The sequence below is a fragment of the Oculina patagonica genome, chromosome 12 (genome assembly GCF_052425735.1).
Source record: "Oculina patagonica isolate OP01 chromosome 12, crgOcupat, whole genome shotgun sequence".
Classification (NCBI taxonomy): Eukaryota; Metazoa; Cnidaria; class Anthozoa; order Scleractinia; family Oculinidae; genus Oculina; species Oculina patagonica.
Genome location: NC_135769.1, coordinates 1,845,527 through 1,863,985, shown reverse-complemented (window position 1 = coordinate 1,863,985; position 18,459 = coordinate 1,845,527). Strand labels below are relative to the sequence as shown.

The 18,459-nt window shown below is 38.4% G+C and overlaps 1 protein-coding gene across 4 annotated transcripts; it reads left to right on the top strand.

Moving 5' to 3' along the window:
• Positions 1–951: 951 nt before the first annotated feature.
• LOC144633780 (kielin/chordin-like protein) lies at positions 952–18,026 on the top strand. Of its 4 annotated transcripts, none has more exons than XM_078492650.1 (9): positions 952–1,096; positions 9,782–10,148; positions 10,969–11,184; positions 12,401–12,470; positions 12,804–12,871; positions 13,653–13,856; positions 14,402–14,471; positions 15,104–15,168; positions 16,968–18,026. In XM_078492650.1, the coding sequence occupies exons 2-9, from the start codon at positions 9,794–9,796 to the stop codon at positions 16,991–16,993; spliced, it is 1,074 nt and encodes a 357-aa protein (XP_078348776.1). In that variant the 5' UTR covers positions 952–1,096; positions 9,782–9,793; the 3' UTR covers positions 16,994–18,026. The 4 variants fall into 4 exon arrangements, with proteins under 4 accessions (XP_078348776.1, XP_078348775.1, XP_078348777.1 ...); XM_078492649.1 differs by lacking the exon at positions 952–1,096 and adding an exon at positions 4,365–4,468; XM_078492651.1 differs by lacking the exon at positions 952–1,096 and adding an exon at positions 4,427–4,538.
• The last annotated feature ends 433 nt before the right edge of the window (positions 18,027–18,459 follow it).

Genomic DNA, 18,459 nt, shown 5'->3' with positions numbered 1-18,459 from the left:
CATCAGTATTATAATTCTCGTATATTTCTAAAACCTAAACAACCTTAATTTGATAATGCGGGTATCAGTATAAGGATGTTTTTAGGGCGATCAGTGTTTGACATAATAAAAATTTGGTTTGTATCTGATTAAAATCGGTTGGTAAAAAACGTATAAAACTGAATTTTCGGTAACTCTCTGTTACCTTCATCAGAGTTAAAATTGGTTCAGTTTTTTTTTTAAACTCTGATGAAGGTAACAGAGAGTTACCGAAAATTCAGTTTTATACGTTTTTTACCAACCGATTTTAAGATCAGATACAAATTAAACCAAATTTTTATTTAGTATAAGGAATATTATTGTTTCACTGTTAACGCCTAAGAAACGTTGTGGAAGAAAATGATTAGGTAAACCGTCAAATGTGGGTACCAATATGAGTTTTACAAATTATCAGAGAAGAAGGCCTTAAACTATTTTTGGTGGCGACATTTGGCGGGCGAAAAAACTGTTGTGGCTTTCGAAGGAGGGTCCGTAAATCGGCTTACATTTCAAGCACTTAGTGGATTATAATTTTTAAATTTCAAAATGGTCAGCTACCAAGACCCACCCAGAATTAATAAAAGCGATAAGATAACAAGTCTTATATGAAGCTTTATATAAAGAGTTTTTACACGGGCCATTTACCATGACCTTTGTGAAGAAAATCTTGCGATAATGTAACGGCAATGTTAGAGACAGCAGACATATATGCCTGCAAACGTTTATTTTCTTGCTATGTTACCCGAGAAAACCAATTGACTGCTTCTATCAAATGGGAAAGTCTCATAAATTGCACTGAACGCGAAAATATCATGGACAGAAGTACAGTTTATGGCGGAAATGTCGACGACCCTATTTGTCTAGTAACTGTCAAGCATATTATCTATCTTGTCTGTTCCTTTAATCAGTTTGTTTTATCCTGTGCGACTTACGTTACACTGGAAAACTTCTTTTCGAAGTCAAAATCTGTTACGACTCCTCTGAAGTCCGTTTGTCGTAAACTACTGGAAAAAAGAACTTTTTTATTTAGAAGGAAGAAGAAAAGTTTAACGCTGAAGGGGAGGAACTATAAACAAAGGTTGGTTAATTAGAGTAGCATTCATTTGTTTGCTTTGCTGATCGCTTAGTCAGGTAAACTCCTTTAATGCTGTTTCGAGTATGTTTCGTCTGGATGTCGTTCTCTTGTTATATTTTGGGTTTAAAACTTTACACTGAAAGCGCGGAGAGTTCTCTACGTTCATGTGTATATAAATGGACACTGACAAATTATTGGAAAATATTGACGACGAATATACTACAGGAAGCAAAGCATCTCGACCAGGGCGGGGGGGCGAACGTCCTCAGCCCCCTCCCCTGCCGTATACAGAAACTGGAGTATTAAAACGGCTCGCCGTATACGTTAGTCGTTTTATTTGACTTTGGACATAAGCATAGTATACACCGTATTCATCAGTGAAAATCCTCAAAGGAACTGATCTTAAGGTCATGATGAAGACTTTGTGGAGCCCAAAGGCACTGATCCCAATTACGAAATGTCTGGAAAGCACCCTCCCCCCCCCCCCCTCCCTCCCACCTCCCGACTCTTTTCGATAGTTTCCGCAAAATTTCAAAAGCATCATAAGTAGCTTTTTACAAACTACAGGTTAATCACAGATTTTGACTTAAAACTACCTAAACGTAAAGGATACATTTTCCAACAAATCACAGTACATTATGTTGCATGCAGTTTTAATCTGCAAACGGATCTGCCTCAATTTCCTTTAGCCCACAGGAAGAATGTTATCAACCGCTGAATCGACATTTATGTGGAAGTGCAATTTCCGGCTTTTGGCTAAAGTTAAATATTTTAAATGCTACTGAGATACTAGTGAGAAACGTCTGAACTGATAATTTTTAGTGTGCCTCCAAACTGGAAGTGTTTGTTCAGTTTCGGACTTTCCTCAGATTTTAGAAGTCAATCCATTTTGAGCGCTGGTCAGGAATTTCCTTGAGACCCTTGAGCTATTTTGCTGAAGTTAATTTTCAGTTTGATCTTTCTTCAGCTTGTTCTGCTAATTTTCGCGATTCGATCTCAGTGCTTTTAATCTTTGGGAGGTCTTATTTAAGAGGATTGCAATGAACGTTTCACATTTTTTGCGCTGTACCGGCGAAACGGCAAGTCTCTGTAAAATCAAATTAAACTACCGGTAAGTCTCCGAATGGTCCTGTGAAAATAGTAATAATAAGGCTGTAGAGCTAGTCCCAAACCTAAGGAAAATGAGGAGCTAATAAATCTAGCGGTCTGGTTTCGGCAGCATAAAACGATGATTATGATCTATTTACGATTAAGGACATTACTAATTCCTTGTATTTGGATACGTCCAGCGTAGGTAAAGGTAGCCCCACCCCCTTCCAGGTAGGTAGGTAGGTAGGTAGGTAGGTAGGTAGGTAGGTAGGTAGGTAGGTAGGTAGGTAGGTAGGTAGGTAGGTAGGTAGGTAAAATATAGGTAAAGCCCGCTGTCGAGCCAAGGGACTAATCAGGCCGGATCTTATCCCGGTTTCTACAGCAATGAGCGGCTAGGCGTTTCTTTTTCTCCTTCCTAGATGAGATGCATGTCCATATATAGCAGGGCTGCCTCCAGCAGTAAATTCGCCGGTACCAATTTATACACCTGGGTGTGGAGATAGGTACTATGAGACAAAAGTGTCTTGTCCAAGAACACAACGCAGTGTCCAGGCCAGGGCTCGAACCCGCGAAGTCCGGCGCACTCGGCTAACCATTAGGCCACTGCAGCCCTCCTTAGGAAAAATATGCCTGTTCATTATTGCATGTGCGAACACAAAAAAAAATAACTCTAACAATACAAGTTATCAGCTAGATGAGGTAAAAACTTTCACTCTAACTAAGAGAGTCGAAGCTAGTTGGTAGGCGACAAGCACTCAAGCCGTAGGTGTACATAAGCAAGGGGAAAGGGGGGGCCCCCCCCCCCCTTTAATACCTTAAAAAAATTTTTTAAAAAAAAAAAATAAAAATTACCAATATATAAACCCCCCCCTTTAAAAAAAACCCCGGGCGCCCCCAAAATAAGAAGACCCCCCCCGTATAACACGTACAAAGAAGGATTCAGTGTAGGTAGGTAGGTTACGTCAAGGGCCCATTAACCCCAGTTATTAATAGTTTGCAAGGATAGCAAGCTACAGTTCTTCATTGCAAGACAAGCTCAGTAAAGAACAGACTTAACACAGCTAGGAAAACTAACTAGTAGGCCCGCGCTAGTCTGTTGTGAAAACAGTTAAGAATGAAGAATCTGGAAAATCAACAACAAACATTTTATATTTAGAAGCTTAAATAAACAGAAAATCGCCTGAGATAAAGAAAATAAGAAGATTTTCTGATAAGGGTCGCCAAACGTTAAACGCACAGTTTGATTATGATAAAAATAGTTCATTGATGAATATGCCTCTTCTTAATCAAGTGCGAGATAAAATCGGCAAACAGTTATCGCTTAATAGGTGATTTTTAGTCGTCATTTCCTTCGAACTTTCTACACTATACTGTGTAGTGAGATCTAGAACTGTAAAGTTTGCTAAAAGCGGTATCCTTTGGTGTTTAAGTGGGGTTAAGATAAAGCGCCGAAGAACTTGAACACCTTTGAAGTTGTGCCAAGCTTTTAAGATCAAACCCTAAAGTACTTCAATCAAATCAGAGATAAACTTGAAACTTGAAAGCGGACTGGGCTCTGGTCTATTATTTTCCAATTAACAGCTCAATAGCATTTTTTTTACAAAATCTTGCCCAGATTTTCAAACAAGCTCGTCCATTTCTGAAAAGGCTAGGTCACAGTCAGGAAGAATTTAAAAACAAATTGTACTGGAACTTAAGGGTACAAAGTAATTAAAGCATGAGTACATTAAACGAAAATAAGTCTATAGTCTGTGTGCGACTTTGGGGTCAGATGTGAACGTACTCAATTATCGAACTTTCGGCGAAAATATCTACTTATCTCACCGTTTTAATATTCATGAGTTCTTAGGTCTAGCAGCCGTAATCAATCATGAAAGATGACGTTTGAAAAGAGACACGGAACCTAGATTTTCAAATTTTCACATCTTAAATTACTTTTTAATATGTTTTAAAGTCCTTATATCTTTTAACAGGCACCTGATGAGTTAATATACAAGTGGTATATGGTGAAACCGGCAATTTGCAACGAATTTTGTTCTGTCGTATGCAACCCTATGCAAGAGAACATGCCAAGTTATCATGCTATGGACATACGGAGGGCAGATTTTCTAGAACGCCCCGGCTCGCTTCGCCAAAATAGCCGTAACCTTTTGACAAATTCAATATTACATTACAGCGGAATTTAATCATGCAAAAAGATCGTTTTGATACACCTTCCAGAAGGTGGCAAAACAGTGTTTCCAGCTCACGAAAACCTCCCGTCAAGGCACAAGGTCTTTGATGAAGGTAAGACTCGAATAGAGTATCGCCCAGGTTTAATCCTATTATACAAGGAAAAGCTCCGAGCGTTATTAAGGTCGGTATTGGGCCGTTGAATTACCGTGTAATCTGTTTAAAATGAGCGGTAGACTTAATTTCAAGCCCTATCATACCACAATGTCAGAATTTATAACGGTCCTAACAACCGTCAGTACATTTGTTACAAACCCCGAAAACTTTACCCAAGTACAGATAAGTTTAGTGGGTGCGTGTATTTATCGACGAATATTTTATATAATTTATTCTGTTTCAAGACTTATTTTGGAAGATGACATTGCCAACTACTGCTGTTTTCTTATAGCAACTTTGCTCAAACTCGAAAATGGAGAAATTTGTTCCTTCTGCACAAACTTGTGCGGTTGTAACAGAGAAGAAAACATACATCTATACAAATACTGCTGAACTCATAACTCTCAACGATAAATTGTCATTTTCTGAGTTGGCTGGGATGGATAACACTTGGTCTTGGGTTCACCTCATAAAACCGATCTTCTTACAAAACATTCACTTTGAGATAAAGATCAGTTTAATTTGGCTTGGCGGCCGTTCAGTCCAACGGACCTTTTAAGCTTTAGTATGTTATTTATAACGGATACAGTTTTGTCTTTAAACTCGAAGCATCCGAGCGAAGTATATAATGTGATACTACTGAGACTTAAGCCGACATTTTGCATTTGGTTTCATTTATTATTGAAATTTCTTAGTATTACGAACAGAAAACTGTATTTCAGTGTATAAAATTATCGTTAACAACAACATATTTTTTGGCGAGATACTATGCTAAACTTGTTTATAAACGTATCTGGTCTGGACTACTTTATATTTATACCTTCGTGTCGGGGGTGGAAGCGGAATCATTGGACTTTGGATATTCATGATTCCTGTCTTATTTTACCTCGATATTCATATTCATTTACAAATTTTATTCAACTATTCATGATTCATTATCACTCTTTTCACACAGCTGTCAAAATAACGTGTTACCAGCTTCTGTTGTTTTTCACTTACAGGCTGGTTCGCATTCTGGTTCCCTCTGCTAACAGAGTCTCCTTTTCCAAGTGGAGACACTTCTGGCATGGATAATATGGCGCGAAGGCCATGGACAAATATTTTCAGTCATCAAATTATTTCGAAATACTCATCTGTCAAGTGGTAACAGTACTTGATCCACTGTGAATCGGCCAAGGGTACAGTCGTGTTTCCATTGCTTTCCGTATAGGAGGGTCTGGAGATATGCTCCCTCTGGATAAATTCTGAAGCCATATATCCTTTCACTTGCTCAGAAATGCGATTTCAGGCCATTTCTGAAAGATATTTGTCGAAGAATTTACACTGGAAAGTTTACTTTTTGCTACATTCTATATTCTACAAGCAATCAATATCGATGGAAGCATTCATTTGCTATTATGCATTCTTTTAAGACCATCTCCGTTATGTGCATGATTCCCAAGCTGTTTACCAAAGCTTACTAAAATACGTGATTCCAATACCAATTTTACAGCTATCGATTCATGATTCATGATTAACGCTATCCACTCCCGAACCGTCGTGGCTGTATTTTATTGTTCGATTTCATGTCTATTTCCGGGTTGGGAAAAGCTGGGCTCGAGATAAATTGCGAATGCAACATGATTTTCCTTTGAACTCCATATTCCAAATGTAGAAGAAAACCTCAGCTGTCGGGTGACAATTCTGATCTTAGCTTTCGGAAACTTTAAATGTTCCATCTGATTTATATACTCGAGTTTCCGAAACATTCGATTGCAATGGATAAGCCACCGTAAACATTTTTCTTGAACCGGTGCAATGAATTTTCAGTTATACACGCGAAGTGTCAGAAGGTTTTATTACGGCTCTGTTGCAGTTCCATATAACTTAATTTGAAACAGTATTCGATCTAGGAATATTTAGTTTATGTAATCTATGTGAATATAACTGACCTGTCTCCAAACTGAAAGTTTCATATTTCTCCTGTTTCGCATTCTAAGTATAAGTACAGTCAACTCTTCCTAAAACGGACACCGTCTGGACCGGCTCAAACTGTCCGTCTTAGAGAAGTGTCCGTCTTATAGGGAGTTTAGTTACCATAAAATGACTAAAACATCCGGCAGGGACGGGACCAATCCCATGTGTCCGTCTTAAAGAGGTGTCCATCTTATAGAGAGATGTGTCCGTTAAGATAGAGAGAGTTGACTATAATTCAGTTCAATGGTTTCTAAGATTTTGGTAACGAATCAAAACATCCTTTAAATGGTCAATTGCTGTGTTCTGCTTTTACAGTGTATCGATACAGTAAGGAAAAACACATTTGGCCACTGGACTAGCTCAAGTAAAAGTGACATTAAGTTATAGTTATCAGTGCCTTTTAATTAAAAAGCCAATTTTATTTGTTTACTTAACTAATTAATGGCCTGAAGCTAAAATGTTAATGATTAATAAATGTTTTGTTTCCTTAATAAATTGTTAATTCCTGGCAGGTTAAAGTAATAATAGTATAAACTGTATTAGCTCAGATCTCTTGTGATACAACAACCTTAGCTAAAGCAGCTAAAGTGTTTAAATCTCGAGCATTCATAAAACATCGAGCCTTTTAATGCAAAGGGCCAAGTAAGGTCAACTCCAACGAAGAAAAGCTTCTAATTTAAATCAGCTGGATATATTTTGTCTCAAAAGAAAGCACATACATTCCACTTCATTTGAAAAAGAAAAACATTCTTCAATTACCATAATATATTATATAAGGTCACTGGAACACTACTGTTGTACTGCGAGCGGCTCTCTTCGGGCCGGTTGCTGCGGCGCCGGGCGCGTCTCTGGTTCTTCTGTTGCCCCGGGCCGCTCGCGCCCTGTTGTAAACGTCAGATGTCAGATGAGTGTTTTATCAGTCTTCAAGCTGCAGCTAATTTTCAGTCACCGGAATTCTTGTTTTCCTGACATATTATTTCCAGAAGAGGCCTTCAAAGTGGAAGGGCTTTTTTTATTGCCAAGACAAGTCAGAAACAAGGTTTGTAAGAATTCTATGAATTTTGAACCATATGCAATCCAGCCTTGATCACTGGATGTTCAAGCAATGTGTACACCGGCTGTTCTGTGACTCAGATGATAAAGTTGCTTTTGAATTCTTTGATTTCCTCAAGCAAAATCGTTAACTAGCTTCTTTAATAGTTACATCTGTAAATTTCCAACATTACTAGTCGAAAGAATTTTATTATACCGTGGAAAAACTGTCACTTCTGACCAGTTCTTGTATTCTCGATACCTCTCTATGTTGACTTGCATCGATCCTGTGAGAAGAAATTAAATAATGATCACTAGATCAATGCTAAGTATGTCGCATGTTTACAAGAAAAAGACAAGAAATTGTCGTGAACCACTCGCTCAGGTTTTTGAATGTTTCAGAAAACATTGATATAATTTTTCCTTTTAATAGCCTTGGAACAAAATGAAACGGAATAAACAAAGAATGGTAAAAAAAATCAGGGCTTGGTGTGGGATTAAATGAACTTTAAAAAATACCTCTGCATGCCGCGATGCTTTTTTTCTGTCTGGATCTGACGTCTTTATGTATAAGATATGTTCTATTGCGCGCTAGAGTACGGTATATCTACAATATACAACAGTGTTAGTTTTAGTTTCCTGGCAAGAGAATCCTGCAGTCTATATAACGATAAACAGCGCGGACTAAATATAGAGGTGCTACTTAAAATATCTCTTAGCCAAATGGGCGGAGCTTCAACGTTCCGCGCGCACAAAAGAAAGGTTAAAGATTACGCGCCTCTTTAAACAAATAGTCATACAATAATGACTATGTTATTAACTGCAAGAACGGGACAATAATTCTCAGTTTTCATTTGCTTGTAATTTATTTTTTATTCCCTATTGATGACTTTTGGATAAGTATGAATACGATTTTCAGCCTTTTAATTTCGCTATCGAAATGCTATTTTTTGGTCATTAAGTTGCTACGTATGCTTCTGTGATACATTCCATAGGTATAGGTCAGGGCCTCAAAAGAAAAATCGTTTTGTCTAGAGTCTTCGCCCGTAACAGATAGGCGATCGATTATGTCATATATAACTTCCACTTTATAATAAGTTGTTTGGTTCGCTACCGTTCGACAATCTTGTCCGGGCTCGCCTTGCCGAATATATTCAATGCCACATGATTTCTGTGTCCAAACTAAATGGAAACATCATCAATTAACATTCAATTAACAAACAGCCATTGAGACTCGAAATAAGTTTATCATCTAAGTAAAAATTCCAAACGTAAATTAACCGCCACTTCAGTTATTTACAAACAGCTGTGGTATTTCAAACCCTTTCTTTTTGTTGAACTTTTAGTTCGTGGTGTTTTTTTTATGAACATGGCTGGAAATCTATACAGTTTTGAAGATTCCCGCAAAATGGTAGGAATCAAAATGTAGACATTCATGGCCGGGTAAAAAAAGAATGTTTTTTTTTGTGGAAATTTCTGAATTCTTTCTTTTTCTTTCGTTGGACTGAGCCAGAACTTTCTCTGTCTTCTTTCTTTGCAATTTCTTTATAATTCCAAATTTAGTGCGAGGATCATTTCTTTACTTTACCTCTCATCCGCAATTCATATATATGAATTCTTTCATATACTCGGCTAAATTAGAAAATAAATTGCAAACTGTTCAAGGTGGTCGTTTATTTTTGCGTTGCAAAAATAGAAAGCAGTGTTTTAACTGGCTGTTCCCCAGTCGCTCCTCTTGTTATGCTGTATTTATCTTCCAGCAATAAACTCAACAACGTGTTATTTATTGGGACACAACTAGTTTAGTTTATTTTCTTCGCTGTATTGATCTGAGAACACACTCTCTTTCCTGCTCTTGGTTTCACTTGCGCAATTTACTAAAACTATTTTTATTGCTGTTGTTATTGTTGGAGGTAAAACGAAGAAATGTTTATGACCGTGCCCTTAGAAAGGTTTTTAAAAAATTAAAATAAAATCTAAATAAAGCAACTTTGTTTTACGAGGGTTGCACATAACAGTCTTGCGACTGACAAACCTGTGGCCCTCGGATTCCTGATCGAATTGGAATAGAGAAGTGTTGGGTTTTGTAGAGGGATGAAAATCGGAGAACCTGGAGAAAAACCCTCGGAGCAAGGACGAGAACCAACAACAAACTCAACCCACATATAACGCCAGGTCCGGGAATCGACCGGGCCACAATAGTGGGAAGCGAGTGCTCTCACCACTGCGCTATCCCTGCTCCCCATTTTAACATTTTAACACAAACATATTTTCCTTTTCCAGCTCGCCACAGAGATGGCAAAGTTCTTGCCGTCAACCCTCTTACTTTTGGCATATCTATCATGCATCACTGCGCAGGCTCCAATTCAAATGCCGGAATGCAGTTCCTGTTGGTGTGACAGCGCGGGCAACTGCCCCGACCCGAAGTACGCATGCCCACCGGTGAAAAGCTGCAAAACGGGTGTCGTGAAAGATAAGTGTGGCTGCTGTTATGTGTGCCTCAAGTCGATCGGGGAGCCGTGCAGGAGAGAACCATTTGAGAAAGAAGATGAATTATGTGATAGAGGATTGACATGTGTGCCAGGCGACGATTCGTGGTACTGCGAGAATATGAAACCTGAAAACGTTAAAGTGAGGAGATGCGAAAAAGGTGGGTTGGAGTTGAAACGTAAGACCTTCAGTAATCTGATTGGCTAAAAAGGCGTCGTATATTGATTAAAAGTCAGGCCCGGGTCGCGCATGGTTTTCCGCGTATCAATGATATCGAAATTTTAAAGTACTTTTTAAAAAAATATTTGAGCACAGTGGTGGTTTGAACTCAACTAGGAGGGTATATGGTTATTTTCTTATTTCGTTTCCTCCGTTCTCTTCAAAAATCTTCGGTTTCCTTCCAAAACTAAGGTCGTACAGAATAAAAAACAAAATACGGCAGTGAAATAAAGAGAATATTGTAACTGCCATTACGATTTGGGCGGTTCCCATTTTAAGTGTCGAAAGTAATTCTGAATTGCATTGCTTTCGCTTTACTATGTTTTGTGATTGGTTTAAAAAGGTTCGTGTCTCTTTCTCAACCAATCAGAAGTAAAACATAAATCAATCGTGATTTGCTCACACGCGTTTCCCGTGCTTCACGCTGGCTACAAGTATTTGCTTTGAGTTTTGATTGGTTCACTGGATTGTCTGTGTCCTTTATGATTGGCCAGAGACGGTGATTTCTTTGGTTTTGGGTTTACATCAATCAATCAATCAATCAATCAATCGATCTTCGATCGATCGATCGATCGATCAATCAATCAATCAATCACAAATTGCTTCAATCACTGATTTTAACTAAGCAGCCAGTTTAATTTTGGGATTTAAAAGTGTTTCTCCCACAAGCCGAGCAGCAGTAAGCAGTTAAAAGATCGACAAACAGACCTCCTCTTTAAAAGCTATTAGTTCCAATTTTAACTTATTTTATTTCATACTAGATGGGAAAAATAAATGTTTCGACCTTGTCACGAGGAAATACTACCGGACTGGTGAAATCTGGATACGAGGAGATTTCGCATGTACAGCTTGTGTGTGTAAAAGAAATGGTCAGTTCAACTGCTGGGCAATGCAGTGTAATATTCCTGGCTGTGAGGATCCTGCTCGTGTTGAGGGAAGGTGCTGCAAGTTTTGTATGGACACTGACTGGAATAAAGGTTAGTCCTGTGTTGTCGTGTTACCTCAAAGATGTTATAACCCTCTCAAAACGCTTGCCACGCACACATTTCATTCATTTTTTCATTTTTTACGTCAATTCTTGGGATGCCTGCCTTTAGTTAGTTAGTGGACGCGAGAAAACCAAGTAGATTAGGGCACAGGACTTGAAATCTGGAGGTCCCTGGTTCAGAAAGTAGGGACTCAGGCATCCTGCCACTAACTGGAGTTGTTCCCAGACGTTTCCAGTTGAAACCCCTCCGCCGCCCTTTTTGGAAAGCTGGGTGGTCATGCACACTCCAAGCAGTTGAGATATACTTATATAGAGTTGTACTATTATGGATATTTTGTTCATTGACAGCTATAGGGTCCTTAATAATCCCAGAAGTATTAAGACGGAATCCACTAGGAAGTCGAGTAATATTTATTAAAGTTGGACAAAAATCAAGTACCAGAATAATTTAAATCCTATTGCGTTATTTCCTACCCTTAATAAAAGGTAAAGATGCAAGTAATTATCCGTGATAACATCAACAACAATTTCTTATCAGAGTCTGAGAAAATGAATTTCAAAGTTCACAAGGTATAGGCAAAATCTCACGTGTAGCCATTTTGTAAATTCGTCTTAAGCGATTCAGTGGAATCCAGCGGAACTTCGAAATTTGTTTTCGATGTTTGGTGTTATTAGAAAAGATTTCTTTTGATAAGATATTTGAAGCAGTAACAAAAAAGTTTGCAATAAGGTGGAAATAATTCTGGTACAACAATTTCTTATCAGATTCTGAGAAAATGATATTCAAAGTTCACAAGTTATGGGCAAAAGCTCGCATCTTTTAAGCGATTCATGGGAATTCAGTGGAACTTCGAAATTTGTTTTCGATGTTTGGTGTTGTTAGAAAAGATTTCTTTCGATAAGATATTTGAAGCAGTAACACAAAAGCTTGCAATCAGGTGTAAATAGTTTTGGTACATAATTTTGTCCAATAACTACTCGAAGTCCTGGCGGATTTCCTCTTAAATACAACGACATTGTCAGCGACTTACCGATACCCCGATGTTGTGAAGCGAAATGAATATGAGTATAGCCGATCTTGTCACCTTTCAGGCGCTCAGCTCGTAACTCTCGATCTGTATGGTCTTGTCTTTATGATGAGATACCCACGCCTGATCATTTGTGCATGATTCTTTGGACATAACACAGAGCCTTTTATTCCTTAGTTTGTAAATTCAATGGAAAGAAATTCTTCCAGAGTGAAATTATTGTGCTACAGGATCGCAAGTCGCTCTGGTAAGTGTAGAATTAGTTGAAGTTACATATGATCTACGCAGAGATAGAGCAGTTTTCAAAAAAAGAGTGCCGTAAAACCAAAACCAAAGTAATCACACTGGCCAATCACAAAGAGCACAAGCAGTCCAGTACGCCAATCAAAACTCGAAGCAAATGCAAGGAGCATTTACAAAGCGCGGGAAAACGTGCGCAAGCGAGACACGATTGATTTTGGTAAAGTGGCACGAGTTTTTAGCTAGTTTTTCAAACGAATCACTGAACGTAGAAAGTGAAAAACGCTGTGTACATGATAATTTTTTTTTCACCACAGCCTCTTTCCTTTTTTGTTTCAAGCAAATGTGAAGAGTCGGAAGGATGGGTGTGTCAACACGACAGTCACCAACAAATGGAACCACTCAGTGGTAAGTGAAAAAACTTCAGGCTGTTGAAGAAAATTATCGGCGCGAGCACTTTTTTGATGCGGAGATACGGGTAGCCTGCAAACAGGCTCACTTTTAAAACCAATTTCTAGGACATTATTCAAGCTCGGCTTTGACAGCACCTTTCTCTGACTCAAAATCGATCACTGGCAAGGTACGGAGTTCGAGACTGGGTTCCAGCAGCGACCTTGAATTTTGCTAAGCCAAAACAAAAAGCCAAAATATGCCCCTGATGACAAGCACAGGAAACGCGCGTACTAAAGCAAAAACAACAACATTAACAACAGCGACAACAATAACAGCAACAAAGGGGAGCAGGGATGGCGCAGTGGTGATAGCGCTCGCCTCCAACCAATGCGACCCGGGTTCGATTCTGGCCCGGTGTTATATGTGGGTTGAGTTTGTTGTTGGTTCTCGCCTTGCTCCGAGGTTATTCTCCGGGTTCTCCGGTTTTCCTCCCTCCTGAAAAATCAACATTTCCAATTCCAGTTCGACCTGGATAGAGGACCCGCGTGAAAACCAGCTAGAGCTGATGTGGTTTCCTCTCTAAATATGGCAATTTATTTTAAAAAGATAATATAAACGAATTTTCTCAGATTGGATAAGAAAACCCCAGAAACCAGAGGCAAACGAAATTCGCTGATAGGCACGTGTTTCTTTTGGGATTAAAATCTGTCTAAACTTCACATACATGCTTAGCCTTAACACATAGCCTTCAAACGAGTAATATTCAAATCGTCAAAATTTTTACATGTTTTAACAGAGACTCCACAATGCGCTCATCCGCTGACAGAAGAAGTTTACAGGAAGGGTGAAATTTGGAGTCTTAGTGAATGCGCGCATTGCTTGTGCGGAGAATTACAGACCGGGAATTGTTCCATACTTCGCTGTCCCAGACCACAGTGTGAAGATCCGTTTAAAATCAGAGGAAAATGCTGTCCAGTGTGCCCACATGACTATGCTAGAGGTTGGTTAATTAATGTGTATGTGATGGTACCTTAAGACTGGAGCTGTTCCGTCAAACCAAGGGTACTTGCCCAGGGCCCCGGCGGGGGATACTCCCTATTGCACTACAAAGGGAGGCTCCGCCCTAAAGGGATGCCGTTTTTCAGGCTGGCCGGTTTATGAAAGAGTAGGCGATTTCACGAGTTGGAGTATAGAAAAGGGAAAAACAAGCTGTTATTTAGATACAAAAGGGCCTTTCAGAATATCCTGAACAGATCCATCGAACAAGGGTTATTCGAGTTAAAAGGAGCGCAGTATTTCTATTAAGGTCTAATAGGTATATGAAATGGGTACAAGTTTCTACTGATGAAGGTCTATAAAAAATAAAAGAAAACCTTTTTTCGCCGCTATTTTATTCTAATTTTTGCCACATGGATACTTTCAAGAGTGGATCTTGATACTTTCTATTATTCCCACCGTTTTTTTTTATTTCATGAAGACATCATATTATAAAAGTAATAGCGTAACGAACACTTACATGGTTCTTTATCGCATTACTGTTTATAGTTTGCCACTTTGAAGGGGAAAAGTACTTTCACGGAGAGCTAATTGTTCTTCCTGACAGATGTACCTTATGGTAAGCAGTCTTGTAACTACTGATATCGACAGTCTGTTACAAAAACACGAGAAGAAAAACAATATCTAGTGTTGCAGATTTAATTTCTAACAACTTTAACACACTAGTTGAACGTAGGTAAAAATACCACTTGCTAAGGTCGCCAAACGCGCGCCAAATATCAACATTGTTCTTTTAAATTGAAGGATCTGAGGGAGGCCAGGTAAAGCCTGGTTTTCACTAGTGACGCAAGCACAAGCGCAAGCACAAGAATAACAGCTCTTATTTCTTAGCGAAAACGGCTTCCACGCAAGCATAAGCACAAGCCAAAAAAGAGGATCAAAATTTTTCCTTTTCTCGTGCTTGCGCTTTGCGTTCGTGAAAAACGAATCATCACAGTAGCACAAGAAAAATGTTTACGTCTGACCGTGTCTAGCCAATTAAAGCACGCGTTACAGCATTTGCAATTGAACAAAATCGCAGTTGATTTTGATAAACGTTTTAATTTAATATGACGTTTTTTTAAGACAAGTTATTTTCCACCTCGCTAGCTGCGTTTGATTCAACAAGTTGAGAATCCTTGTAATACCAAACTTAATGTACATTTATCATAAAATTCATCATTCCCTTGATTGAGTTATTTTTTTTAACAGTACGTGCAGCCGCTCAAACTGGCAGTGTTCAAGCAGCAGATGCAAATTCACAAAAATAATTAAAGGTAGGACTAGAAAGGTTTAGCTCTGTTCAGACGTTATTATGACGTACAGCTTTGGTATTTCCCCTTTGTATACTCGAAGTTAGAGGATTTTTGACACGCACTGCGGTCTAACCAATTAAAATTAAGTTGTCTACAGTTTCAACCGAGTTGTTGCAACAACAAAAAAATACCGTCCTCGTTACCAATCACATGTTTATTACAGGAGCCAGCACAGAGTAAACGGAAACTGAGATATGCCTTTTTTCTAGGAAAATGGGGCTGGCAAATGGATTTTGGACAGTTTGAGCTAAAAAATGGATTTATACTCCCTCCCGCTTCAGGACCCTCAAATTTAATAGGCTTAAATAAATCGCGCTTGCCCTATCTTCTTATTGCACCCCTTTTTGTACTGTATTCACTGTTCATAAAAAAAAGAATAACTACGTGTTATTATGCACTTAATCAAAAGCCTAAAGGTGGATTTCCACTAGGCTCTTACCGAAAGTGCTAGCACTTTTTTTGGCATTATTTTGCTTCGCGAGCATTTTTTTCTACATTTTATCCCAAAAAGCACTGCTAGCATTATTTTGGATTTTCGACTTTGTTAAAAAGCACAATCTGACTTTTTTTATGGCGTCCAAAGCCTCCCAGATACATTTTGGCCTCACTTTAGTCAAAGGAGCCGAGGAGGCCTGGGGAATATGTTTGATAGGTCAGCGGTTGCCTTCTAGAAACCCAGTCCATCACACTCGTTCCAAGATGGCGTCATCCACGTTGTCATCGAGGAACAATGGAAGACAGCCAGCCAAGTAGGCTTTTGTACATTATGCTTTTATTTCCCCACTAAAATGCTCCATCATAATGCTCCATTTTTCCCACTAAAATGCTTGGTCTCCCCCAAAAAAGTCACTAAAATGCTCGGATAATGCTCATTACGCAAACGGTTTTTTAAAATTAATTTCAAAGTTTTCAACATGGTGTTAAAAGTTAACACTTACAAAAATGTACAAGTGTTGCAAGTAACAACAACAACGTATACAAGTTCATAAATACAGCCAAAAAAACATACTCCTCGAAATCATCTACGAGGCTAAGTACAGAAAGCAGTTGACTATCTATAGACACTTATTTTTTGTTGGATTTTGGGTTTTAGTCTTAATTTTCTTTTAATTTCTTTTTTATTTTCTCGGAAAAAACATTTTTCCGGAAAAATGCCACTAAAATGCTCGAATAATGCTCAATGCTTTTGCCTCACTAAAATGCTCGAAAAAATGCCAGCATAATGTACAAAAGCCTACAGCCAAGGCAAAAAATGAAAAAAAAAGTACTGAAAATCTGAAAAATGTAATATTCTGTTTTAAAAAAATCGGAAAAAAGTGAGCATTTTTATGTAAACCACGAGTACTTTTTAAAAAAATTAGCATTATTTTAGTTTTTTTTTGGTAAAAAACGAGCACTGCTTTAAGCATTAAATGCTTTTTTTACGAGCACTTTCGGTAAGAGCCTAATTTCCACTGACGCGTAATTTTTTACGTGCGTGAAAAAATTTAGGGACAATGTATGAACTACTTGCGTAAACGTTTACTCAAGTTTTGTCTCTAAATTGTTTCACGCACGTAAACGCACATAAAAAATTACGTGTCAGTGGAAATCCAGCATAACTGACATTCATGCTCGGTTTCAGTGCTTCTCACCGTCACACATGCTTATACTCTCCGCGCGGTTGCTATCGGATACCATCTTCTGCTTTAAGTTGCGAAAGTTTTGCTTTTGAGAATTATTACAATGTGCAACAATGTGTTCTATGAATATTTTTGCAGAGCCATTGTTGATGAGACCAAAGTGATAAACATGGATGTAAATCAGTTTGCCTGCATTCAGAAAATGTGAAAACTTGCCCGGCAAAGTGGCAACAGCAGGAAGAAAATGTGTGCGCCGTGTTATTATTACACAATAACTAAAATATTGTTTATTTTATTGTTAACTTTCATGGAGTTACAGGACCGTAGCCAGAAAAACATTATGGCTGAGGCGATGTCCATGGTTATAATTCTCTTCCGAGGTATTTACTTTCTCCCTTTAAAAAACAACAACAACAACAACAAAAACGAAACAAAAGATCGAGACTGAGGCAAGTGGCTCCGTTTGCCTCAAAGCGGCTACGGCCCTGAGTTAACTTCTACTAACTGTCAAGAGACTGATGTGATGTTTAATATTATTTCAATAATGTTTTGTCGGCTTTCGGCTAGAAAAATACCGTTTAAGCTCTAGCCCTGCAAGCTCCCCAGGGCTGCCCTAGGGAGCTTGTTTCTTTTTAAGACTTTTTTTTTTTCAATTTGGGGGGGGGGGGGGGTGTGGAGGATTTAATAAAGGGGAGCTCTTTAGTTTACATATCAAAGAAATAAAGTGGAGTTGTTAATGTTTTAGTGCTGTTTGGTCACATTTCCACAAAATAGATATCGTGGATGGTAACCTTTAAAAGCGTAAATTTGTTTTGTTTTTGTCATTTCCTTGTTCATGATTTGTCATGATTCGATTAACCATCCATCTTGTGTGGAGGTGGGACTTAAAATAGAGACGATGGTTTAAAAAATTAACTTCCAGACCGAAGAGGGGCTTTTAAAAAATTGAGAGGGGTGGGAGGGAGTTATAGAGGTTTTACGGTAAATAGACCGTATGACGAAATGAGTGCTGGAATATAAAAGCTGAAAAAGCTCACTAATATTCTGGCTTTCAAGACAACTACAGGAAATTATTGTGGGAATATAAAACAGTTGCCTTTACTAAACAACAGGGTAGGTAAATTAGGCCTGAAAACTTTGTTTCCTTTTAGATAGTAGATTTTAGAACGTTAATATAATAAAGTATGAATTTGTTGAGTTGCGTTTGTCTTTCATGATGTGCTATTAAGCCTGGTATCTATGGGCCAGTCATCACTTTTTTTTCATTCAGGGTGGGTAGAGTACTCGTAGCAATAAGCTATCTGCCTAAGCCTGTTATGTGATTACGCCGATCATTTGAAAACAAATGTAATGATAATTTTTCTGGAGATTTGTATTTCTGACTGGAAAGATTTGTTCCTATCATATGCAGCCTTTAAATTTCTCCAATTTTCCAATATGGCCTTAAAATCTGCAGGTCTCAAATACTGGCAGTCACGCTCATTACACTTTGACTTTTGGCATACAGTTTGTTCCACAACCATTTTTGATTTACAAGGTTACTTGATAAGTTGAAAGGGTATATTGTTCTACCTTTCAGTTGAGAAAAAAATATCAAGGTTACCAGGCAAAGCAGAACCTATGAACTTTC

What these genes read in the sequence shown, in the direction of transcription:
- LOC144633780 (XM_078492649.1), top strand. An exon ending in GGACACTGACTGGAATAAAG is followed by an intron (nt 11,185 to 12,400) that starts GTTAGTCCTGTG and finishes TTTATTCCTTAG; the next exon opens with TTTGTAAATTCAATGGAAAG. An exon ending in ATTCACAAAAATAATTAAAG is followed by an intron (nt 15,169 to 16,967) that starts GTAGGACTAGAA and finishes ATATTTTTGCAG; the next exon opens with AGCCATTGTTGATGAGACCA.